General features: G+C 29.8%; 1 protein-coding gene across 4 annotated transcripts in view; it reads left to right on the forward strand.

Moving 5' to 3' along the window:
• Window positions 1-12,020, forward strand: part of LOC142224253 (uncharacterized) — a 562,139-nt gene that overhangs the window by 203,096 nt on the left and 347,023 nt on the right. For all 4 annotated transcript variants that reach the window (XM_075294022.1, XM_075294025.1, XM_075294026.1 and 1 more), the window contains exon 3: window positions 11,768-12,013. In XM_075294022.1, coding sequence (XP_075150137.1) covers window positions 11,768-12,013 — 246 coding nt within the window. The remainder of the gene's footprint in view (window positions 1-11,767; window positions 12,014-12,020) is intronic.

The following is a 12,020-nucleotide window of genomic DNA, read 5'->3' on the forward strand; positions in this document are numbered from 1 at the left end:
TACATGGTGTCAGCATATGATCTCTAACAATCATGCAAAAATTTGTCCACATCGGTCCATAATTATATATAGCCCCCATATAAACCGATCCCCAGATTTGGCTTGCGGAGCCTCTAAGAGAAGAAAATTTCATCCGATCCGGCTGAAATTTGGTACATTATGTTAGTATATGGTCTTTAACAACCATGCAAAAATTGGTCCACATCGGTCCATAATTATATATAGCCCCCATATAAACCGATCCCCAGATTTGGCTTGCGGAGCCTCTAAGAGAAGCAAATTTCATCTGATCCGGCTGAAATTTGGTACATGGTGTTAGTATAGGGCCTCAAATACCCATGCAAAAATTGGTCGAAATCGGTCCATAATTATATATAGCCCCCATATAAACCGATCTCCAGATTTGACCTCCGGAGCCCCTTGGAAGAGCAAAATTCATTCGATTCGGTTAAAATTTGGTACGTGATGTTAGTATATTGTATCCAACAACCATGCTAAAAGTGGTCCATATCAGTCCATAACCATATATAGGCTTCAAATAAACCGATCCCGAGAATTGGTTTTGGAGCCTCTTGGAGGAGCAAATTTCATCAGTTGAAATTTGGTACATTGTGCCGTTAATAACCATGCCTAACTAGGTCCATAACGGTCTATAGTTATATATATCCCTCAGATAAATCCATCCACAATTACACAAAAAATTGGTCCATATCAAGTTCATAATTGTATATAGCCCCAATATAAGCGACACCGATATTTCAATTCTGGGTCTCTACGTACCGTGCAAAAGTCCATATCGATTCGTAATTAAAAAAAAAAGTGAACTCTCTATTTCACTGAAGCCAATTTAACTTTATTTTAGTTCATGGAATTGTTATGTTTGGAGAAAGTTTCCTTTACTCTAATAATTTTTTGTTTACGTTAGTTAAATTAAGTAAAACCGAGGAAAAAATATACTCAAATGAAGCATAAAGATTAACTAAATTCGTGTCTTCCACAAAATAGTTCATAATTTCTTTAAATTTGTAAATTTTACCAAAAAGGCGTCCATCATGAACTTCGTGTGTCACTAAAGACATTCTTGCAATTTTGAACTCCAAGCTTTTCCTTCAAACTACAAAATTTTCTTTAACAAGTGAAAAAACTTAGTTTTGTCTAATAAATTTTCTTGAATTTGTCGAAAAATATTTACTTATTTTTACGACATCGGCGTGATGCCAACGTTTGGAATACTGTTTAGTTAAAAATTTCTACAAATATTCAAAATTTTCTAAAATTAACCGAAAGTTTTCTTCCTGGTGGTTTCACTGTTTTTTCAGTGTATTTGTAGACTTACCTATACATACCTTTTTTGTCTAGTATATACCACGTATGGTATATACTAGACACAAGTTAGAAAACGATGTTAAGAAGTTTTAAGATACCACAACGCAAGTAATTCGATTGTGGGTGACAGTCTTTCGTAGAAGTTTCTACGCAATCCATGGTGGAGGGTACATAAACTTCGGCATGGCCGAACTTACGGCCGTATATACTTGTTTTTTGTTTTGTTTTTGAAATGTACGGGACACGTGTGTGGAAACCATGGAGTGATCAAGCAGTATTTCAGTTTTTGTGCCAGATGTCCCCCGACCCTACTCTTTAAAAGAGTTCAAATCTTTTCGAATTTGTTTTCAGATCGAAGGATATGGCTGGCTAAGTTAACGAAAATATGCTTCGAGAGGCGCAGCGAAGCTGGCCGGGGTACGCTTGTATTTTATATAGAAGACATTCGAGTATTAGTTGAGTGCAGACTGACTTCTAAAATCGCTTAGTATTTGGCTAACTTCCCTTCTCACCATTAGTTGTCCGTTTTATTCACGTTTATCTTTGATTGCATATGTTTTAAAGAACCATTATTATTTTTATAGTATATAAAAATACTAATAGCTATACTTGGATTCGTTAATCACATGTAATCATAAAATTGATATGACAGTTTTATATCAAAGATAAGTTGCATTTAAGTACGTACTCGACACAGAAAATATACTTCAGATACATATAAACTGCCTTAAAGTTCCATAAATATTCAAAATAATTTCGAAAATATAAAACAAGTAAGGCGGAGACGAATCTTCACCACCAAGTCTTACAGTATGACACCATTCGCTCAATTTTTTTCCAAAATCTCCCGACCTCTCCGATTGTTCAAATATATGAAAAATAATTGTCCATTGAGTTTAGGAAAAAATTAAAAACTCATTAAAAAAAACACATCTAAGAATTTCTTCCAAACATTCTCTAAATTGTGACTGTTCATTCTCATAAATATGCCACAATGTTGACTCTAAATACCCTCTAAGATTTCCAAATTTTCCTTCTACGAAACATAAATTATTTCCCTAGAGACTCTATACAATGCCCGGCTGATGTAAGGTGAATGTGTGTAATGTCACGGCTACTTTTCATAATCTCTTTGCCTTTAGTGGGAATCAAAGACCCTTGTTACAAGGCATAAATTTGTCTTCCTCACATGTGTGCATGGGTGACAGTTGTCTTTGGTCTTTTCCTGGTTTTCACACTGAAAATTTATTTTTCTTTTGGAGTCATTTTCAAATTAGAGACAGGAAAAACTACCAATGAAATAAATATCACATCATAAGGGCAAAATGAAAATTCAATATAGTAGCCATAGTATGGAGACAAATTTTTCTAAAAACACTGGAAGATATTTGTGGTATAAAAATTCTCATTTTGGAAAATTGAAATTTGAGAATTTTTGATTTAATAAAATTGTAAAAAAAAATAAAATTCGTTCATGAAAAGATTTTTTTTTCTTATTTTGAGTTGATGCCATCAGAGTAAGCAAAAACAATTAAAATTAAGAATCCTTTCTCACAAAGTTTTATAAACTAAGATAAATTCAAGTGGGCTTTTGAAATTTTCGTTGACTTTTTTGACATATAGTTTTTTTTTTTTTAACACAAAGGACATGAATCCATTTCACTCACTGCAATTATTTTATTATGGAATTCAAGAAAATAATATGAGTGAAAATAAATTCGTATTCGAGTAGGCGTTTTAGCGCCACATATATGTGAAAAATTGAGTTATATACGAATATAATTTTTTTTGTAGTATATCCTTTGAACAAACAACAAAAAACAGACTGAAACAAAATCTTTCGATTGGTATAAAAATCCCTAAAAATCTTCTGAATCGCCGTAATGCAACTCAGGGAGAAATATGTACACTGTGGCCAAATGGAAAAGGATGGGCATCCAGATTTATGCAGTGTTGCCAGTATGGGGGATTTCCCCCCAAATTAAGGTTAATTTTTCCTGAATGGGGACGAAATTTTTGAGTTGGGGACTTGGGAATTTGGTTGGGAATTCCCATAAATTTGGGTATTTTTGTAGGGATTTTTTCGAGAAATCTGTATAACCTTTTTTCACAAAATTTTATTTCTATAGGAAATTTTGGCAAATTCTATTTCTATAGATAATTTTCACAAAATTTTATTCCTGTAGGAAATTTTGGCAAATTCTAATTCTATAGATTTTTCCAAAATTTTATTCCTATAGAAAATTTTGTCAAATTTTATTTATATGGAAAATTTTGTCAACATTTTATTTCTATTGAAAACTTTGTCAAAATTTTATTTAAAGGGTGATACGGTCAAAATTTGGTCAATATAAACTTGATGTATTTCTTTCAATTCTGCATTTAAAAAACCTGAACACCCCTCATTTTGAAGGTGTGTGTGTAGAATGTTGCTCCTTTTTTGATTTTGGAATTCACTCTTCAGTTGTCAAAATGCCGTCCAAGCAAGAAGAGCAGCGTATCAAAATTTTGCTCGCGCATCGCGAAAATCCGAGCTACTCGCACGCCAAGCTGGCAAAATCGCAAAAAGTTTCCAAATCAACCGTTACAAATGTAATTAAAGTGTTTGGGGAACGTTTGTCGACAGCCAGGAAGTCTGGATCGGGGGGAAATCGAAAACCGGAAGCCGCTGAGACGACAAAGAGAGTTGCCGGTAGTTTCAAGCGAAACCTCTCTCTCCGAGATGCCGCAAATAAGCTGGGTGTATCGTCTACAACCGTGCATCGAGCCAAAAAACGAGCCGGATAAACAAAATACGACGGCCAAAGCGCGATCCCGGAGGCTGTACACGACGATGCTGACGAAGTTTGACTGCGTGGTAATGGACGACGAAACCTACGTCAAAGCCGACTACAAGCAGCTTCCGGGACAGGAATTTTATACGGCAAAAGGAAGGGGAAAGGTAGCAGATATTTTCAAGCACATAAAACTGTCAAAGTTCGCAAAGAAATATCTGGTTTGGCAAGCCATCTGTACCTGTGGCTTGAAAAGCAGCATTTTCATAGCGTCTGGGACTGTCAACCAAGAAATTTACGTGAAAGAGTGTTTGAATAAACGTCTGCTTCCTTTCCTGAAGAAACACGGTTGTTCCGTACTGTTTTGGCCGGATTTGGCATCTTGCCATTACGGTAAAAAGGCCATGGAGTGGTAAGCCGCCAACAACGTGCAGGTGGTTCCCAAGGACAAGAACCCTCCCAACACGCCAGAGCTCCGCCCAATTGAGAAATACTGGGCTATTGTCAAGCGGAACCTAAAGAAGACCAAAAAAACTGCTAAGGACGAGCAGCAGTTCAAGGCAAACTGGCTTTCTGCGGCGAAGAAGGTGGACAAGGTGGATGTACAAAATCTGATGGCAGGTGTCAAGCGTGAGGCCCGGCAATTCGGATTTGGAAAAGCGAAAGCCAAACTTAATATTTTTCCTGAAATTTATACTAATTGAACTTGAAAAAGAAATTTAATTTGATTTTTTAAATAAACGATTTCACCGATTTACACGCGTTTTCCCTTGAACAAATTTTGACCGTATCACCCTTTATATAGAAAATTTTGTCCAAATTTCATTTCTATAGGAGATTTTATCAACATTTTATATCTAAAGAAAAATTTTCCAAAATTTTATATCTTTAGAAGATTTTATCAAAATTTTATTTCTATAGAATATTTTATCAAATTTTATTTCTATCGAAAATGTCAAAATTCTATTTCTATTGAAAATTTTGTCAAAATTTTATTTCTATAAAAAATTTTGTCAAAATTTTATTTCTATACAAAATTTTGTCAAAATTTTATTTCTATAGAAAGTTTTGCCAAATTTTATTTCTATAGAAAATTTTGTCAAAATTTTATTTCTATAGAAGATTTTATCAAAATTTTATTTCTATAAAAATTTTGTTTTCAAATTTTATTTCTATCGAAAATGTTGTCAAAATTCTATTTCTATAGAAAATTTTGTCAAAATTTTATTTCTATAGAAAATTTTGTAAAATTTTTATTTCTATATAAAATTTTGTCAAAATTTCATTTCTATGGAAAATTTTGTCAAAATTTTATTTCTATGGAAAATTTTGTCAAAATTTTATTTCTATAGAAAATTTTGTCTCAATTTTATTTCTATAGAAAATTTTGTCAAAATTTTATTTCTATTAAAAATTTTGTCAAAATTTTATTTCTATGAAAAATTTTGTCAAAATTTTATTTTTGTAGAAAGTTTTGCCAATTTTTATTTCTATAGAAAATTTTTTCTGATTTTATTTCTATAGAATATTTTATCAAAATTGTATTACTCAATCAAAAATTCTGCCAGTTTCAATTTCTGGTACAATTTCTGGTACAATTCTACCAACTTTGGTAACATGTCTACCACCTAATTTTACTACTTGAATATTTAAAATATATATTTTTTATTTTTCAAAAAAGCTTATCAAAAACGAATTGGGGGTTTTTGTGAGGAATTTAAATTTAAATTGGGGATCTTGGGGGACTAAAATATCTCAATATATGGCCTGAAAAAAGTGGATTAGGAAAGATGGCGATCCAGATTTATTTATGCAAGAACGGATTTTGCAAAATGTATTGCAATGTATTTTTTTTTTTTAAATTTAACTTTTCTATCTCTTCCCGGTTAGCCAATTTATATATATTTTTTTTATTTATATACATATTTCGATTAAGGATTAGTTGGTGCAGAAACGTATATTTATATGTGGATTTATGCTTCCTTATCACCCCAAAACAAATCCTTAGTCTATATAATTCTTCTATGGATTGATGAATGGATAGATTTCTTAAATTTATTATTAATAATAAATTAATTGCAACGACAGCAATACCAAGCAAAAAAAAAACACAAATCAACCAAATAAACAAATCCTCATCTGCGATAATCATCGCCGTTGACGTCTTATTTCTCCTCTCATCATCATCATCATTATCATCTTCATAAATAGTCGACATCATCATAGTCAGCTGTACCAGGAAAAGAATTACTACCAGTGTACTGGTTAACATCATCACATCTTATGATGATCATTATCACTTTTGATCAAAAGACCGCCTCGGCAAATGTCAACAGCAACAACAACTATGTGCTCCTATGGAGGCTGATGAAGGGAATTAAAGGATGCACATGCAACCAAGCTGACGAAGGCTATTCATGGCGAGAAGGTCGATGGAGAAGGATAGCCTAGTCAAGGAAAAAAATCATTAGGGAAAAGCTGAAATGTTAAACAAAAACAAATTTTATATTCTTGTGTTACAAAGTGGATTAAGAGTGACCTTTTTATTGACATAAAATGTTGACAAAATTTTCTGTAGAAATAAAATTTTGACAAAAATTTCTATAGAAATAAAATTTTGATAAAATTTTCTAAAGACATAAAATTTTGACAAAACTTTCTAGAGAAATAACATTTTGATAAAATGATGATGAAGGGAATTAAATGATGCACATGCAACCAAGCTGACGAAGGCTATTCATGGCGAGAAGGTAGATGGAGAAGGATAGCCTAGTTTAGGAAAAAATTTGGGAAAAGCTGAAATGTTAAACAAAAACAAATTTTGTACACTGAGCAAATTCTTGTGTTATAACGTGGATTAAGAGGGACCTTTTTATTGACATAAAATGCTGACAAAATTTTCTGTAGAAATAAAATTTTGACAAAAATTCTATAGCAATAAAATTTTGATTAAATTTTCTATAGACATAAAATTTTAACAAAATTTTCTAGAGAAATAACATTTTGATAAAATTCTCTATAGACATAAAATTTTGACAAAATTTTCTATAGAAATAAAATTTTGAGAAACTTTTCTATGGAAATAAAATTCGGACAAAATTTTCTGTAGAAATAAAACTGTGACAACATTTTTTATAGAAATAAAATTGTTACAACATTTTCTATAGAAATAAAATTTTGTCACAATTCTCTATAGAAATAAAATTTGGACAACATTTTTTACAGAAATAAAATTCGGACAAAATTTTCTATGGAAATGAAATTTTGACAAAATTTTCTATAGAAATAAAATTTTAACAACATTTTCTATAGAAATAAAATTTTGACTAAATTTTCTATAGAAGTAAAATTTTGACAAAATTTTCTACAGAAATAAAATTGGGACAAAATTTTCTATAGAATATATGGAAATAAAATGTTGACAAAATTATATACAGAAATCAAATTTGGACAAAATTATCTACAGAAATAAAATTTTAACAAAATTTTTTATGGAAATAAAATTTAAATAATTTTTTACAGAAATAAATTCTATAGAAGGTATAGAAGTAAAATTAGAAATAAAATCGGAACAAAATTTTCTATAGAAATAAAATTTTAACAAAATTTTCGATGGAAATAAAATTCGGACAAAATTTTTTATAGAAATAAAATTTTGACAAAATTTTCTATAGAAGCAAAATTTTGAAAAAATTTTCAATAGAAATAAAATTTTGACAAAATTTTCTAAAGAAATAACATTTTGACAAAATTTTCTCCATAAATAATATTCGGACAAAATTTCTATATAGGATCTATAGAATATATAGAAATACAATTTTGACAAAATTATCTAAAGAAATCAAATTTTGACAAAATTATTCACAGAAATAAAATTTTAACAAAATATTCTATGGAAATAAAATTTTGACAATTTTTTTACATAAATAAATTCTATAGTAGGTATAGAAATAAAATTTTAACAATATTTTCTACAGAAATAAAATTTTGAACAAAATTTTCTATAGAAGTACAATTTTGACAAAATGTTCTATAGAAGCAAAATGTTGATAAAATTTTGACAAAATTTACTATAGAAATAAAATTTTGACGAAATATTCGAAAGAAATAAAATTTTGACAAATTTTTCTACAGAAATAAAATTAGGACAAAATTTTTATATAAAATCTATAGAAATAAAATAGTCACAGAATTATCTAAAGAAATAAAATTTTGACAAAATTATCTAAAGAAATCAAATATTGACAAAAGTATCTACAGAAATAAAATTTTAACAAAATTTTCTATGGATATAAAGTTTTGATAATTTTTTTATAGAAATTAATTCTATAGGAGGTAAGGAAAAAAAATTGCAACAAAATTTTCTATAGAAATAAAAGTTTGTCAAAATTTGCTATAGAAATAAAATTTTGACAAAATTTTCTATAGAAATAAAATTTTGACAAAATTTTTAATAGAAATAAAATTTTGACAAAATTTTCTATAGAAGCAAAATTTTGATAAAACTCTAACAAAATTTTCTATAGAAATAAAATTTTGACGAAATTTTCGAAAGAAATAACATTTTGATTAAGTTTTCTATAGAAATAGAATTTTGACAAAATTTTCTACAGAAATAAAATTCGGACAAAATTGCTATATAGAATCTATAGAATATATAGAAATGAAATTTTGACAAAATTATCTAAAGAAATAAAATTTTGACAAAATTTTCTATGGAAATAACATTTTGACAAAATTTTCTATAGAAATAAAATTTTGACAAAATTTTCTATGGAAATAAAATTTTGACAAAATTTTCTATAGAAATAAAATTTTGACAAAATTTTCTGTAGAAATAAAATGTTGACAAAATTTTCTATAGAAATAAAATTTTGACAAAATTTTCTATAGAAATAAAATTTTGACAAAATTTTTAATAGAAATAAAATTTTGACAAAATTTGCTATAGAAGCAAAATTTTGATAAAATTTGAACAAAATTTTCTATATAAATAAAATTTTGATGAAATTTTCGAAAGAAATAAAATTCGGACAAAATTTTTATATAAAATCTATAGAAATAAAATAGTCACAGAATTATCTAAAGAAATAAAATTTTGACAAAATTATCTTAAGAAATCAAATTTTGACATAAGTATCTACAGAAATAAAATTTCAACAAAATTTTCTATGGATATAAAATTTTGATAATTTTTTATAGAAATTAATTCTATAGGAGGTAAGGAAAAAAAATTGTAACAAAATTTTCTATAGAAATAAAAGTTTGTCAAAATTTGCTATAGAAATAAAATTTTGACAAAATTTTCTCTAGAAATAAAATGTTGACAAAATTTTCTCTAGAAATAAAATGTGGACAAAATTTTCTATAGAAATAAAATTTTGACAAAATTTTCTATAGAAATACAATTTTGACAAAATTTTTAATAGGAATAAAATTTTGACAAAATTTTCTATAGAAGCAAAATTTTGACAAAATTTTAACAAAATTTTCTATAGAAATAAAATTTTGACAAAATTTTCGAAAGAAATAACATTTTTACCAAGTTTTCTATAGAAATAGTATTTTGACAAAATTTTCTACAGAAATAAAATTCGGACAAAATTTCTATATGGAATCTATAGAATATATAGAAATAAAATGTTGACAAAATTATCGAAAGGAATAAAATTTTGACAAAGTTTTCTATGGAAATAAAATTTTGATAAATTTTTATAGAATTAAATTCTATAGAAGGTATAGAAATAAAATTGTAACAAAATTTTCGATAGAAATAAAATGTTGACAAAATTTTATATAAAAATAAAATTCGGACAAAATTTGCTATAGAAATAAAAATTTGTCAAAATTTTCTATAGAAATAAAATTTTGACAAAATTTTTAATAGAAATAAAATATTAACAAAATTGTCTATAGAAGCAAAATTTTGATAAAATTTTGACAAAATTTTCTATAGAAATAAAATTTTGACAAAATTTTGGAAAGAAATAAAATTTTGACAAAATTTTCGAAAGAATTAAAATATTGACAATATTCTATAGAATATATAGAAATAAAAGTGGCTCTGCGGCAAAGCACCGTCTTGAGATGATGGCCTGAGTGCGTGCTGAGTCTTGTTGGAATATCCAGGGTCTGTGGTTGAAATGTTTTGTCTACCCTAGGCTTCAATACCGTCTTTAGGCCTTTTTCCCGATAATATTCGGTATTTAATTTGGACGTCACGATTGACTATTATAATTATGGTGGCCCACAACATTACTATCGGCGGCACTTGAGTTCGGGTGGCTAATCGAATGTTTAAATTTTCAGTTGACCTCTTTTGCCTGTTAAACCTATCATTTTGTTTGTTCACAAACTGTTCTATGTGGAATGACTTCCCATTGAAGAAAACCAAATTCGTTGACTGGATACTTTCGTGTAAGTGAATCCATTCCCAGTCTACATTTTTGTACATCAGTGAGCTCTTGCAGTATTTGAAACGTCGATGGCTTTTGTCTAAGCTCATTTTTCAATATGTGTTGCATCCGTTTTCGCGATATGTTCAGTTCACGAGCAAGTTATCTACATCTGTGGTGTGGAGTTTGCTCAACATTGGCATCCACTTTTCTGATCATTTCTGGTGTTGTTACCGTTTTTTATTCAATATTTTGGAGACGAATAACTTTACCTCCGAATCGAATAGAATGAATTGTCACTCTAACAAATCTGTCAACTGTCAAACGAGCGCTTTAAAAATAACAGCAACCTGAAGTTGGTTGCAATACATATCAGAGACCCTGTATGGGGGTTATATCGAAACATGGACCGATATATACTAAATTTGGCATATATACTTCTATATATTCATGAAGTCAAATCCCGACCCTCGGTTTATATGAGGGCCATATCGAAGCATGGACCAATATAGCCTATCTTCGAACTTAACCTGCCTGCACCCAAAAACGAGTTGTGCAGAATTTCGGCACGATAGTTTCATTATAAATGACTGTAGCGTGAACATAGTGAGGCGATCTAGCCATTTCCGTCCGTGAATCACATTAACTACTTGGGATTCCTTCCCTTCGCTTGGGGGTATCTTGGCACATTCTAATGGAATACATGAATGGATCAACAAAAACACCATACAATATCCCAAACACTTCTTATACACTCTCTCTCATAATGAATCATATTCTTTGGGAGTACTAATGAAAAACACCCATAGATTACTAGAAAAACAAAAACAAAGCGCAAAGAGGGAGCAAGATGAGGTTGAGGTGGAGAGTAATGTAGAGAAGGGATAGATGATGCATTTATGAAAAAGTATCAAAGATCAACTGCAAACAGTTGAGATGTTGCATAGATAACTACAGCAGAGAAGAGACCATCATTGGAGAATGGCGACAAAGATTCAAAAACAAACAACAAAAAAACATAGAGGGAAATTATAAGGGCAAGAAAACATAGTCCAGAGTTAAGAGCTTCTTAGTTACGACTGGAACTTAGCTAAAGGCAGTTCTATAAACGAATATCCCTATTCCTTGGGTGGACAAGTAGTTAAATGCGTAAATGGAGATCGTTAATGATAGGCAAAGGCAAGAAGAGGGACATCTCAGGGAGGGACTAGAGGGCGAGCGTTTTCTTTAACGTGTTCTCAATCAATTTAATTATTATTTTCTTTATTACAGATGCCATATATCTCTCCTCCTCCCGCCAAATGTTGGAACCCATTATGGAAGAAACTTCCGAGGATGAAGAATATGCCTTAAGTTCCTGGAACCAATATGATTCTCATCTTAGCGATGGTGGTGGCGGAGGCAACGAAAGCAGTTGCAGTGTTGAGGGTAGTGGACGTGGTACTGCTTGTGGGGCAAGTTTTTGGAGTTCAGCCGAATCAGATACAGGATCAGTTATACGAGTTGAAGTAACTAAAGGTTAGTC

Source organism: Haematobia irritans, chromosome 2 (genome assembly GCF_050003625.1).
Source record: "Haematobia irritans isolate KBUSLIRL chromosome 2, ASM5000362v1, whole genome shotgun sequence".
NCBI lineage: Eukaryota > Metazoa > Arthropoda > Insecta > Diptera > Muscidae > Haematobia > Haematobia irritans.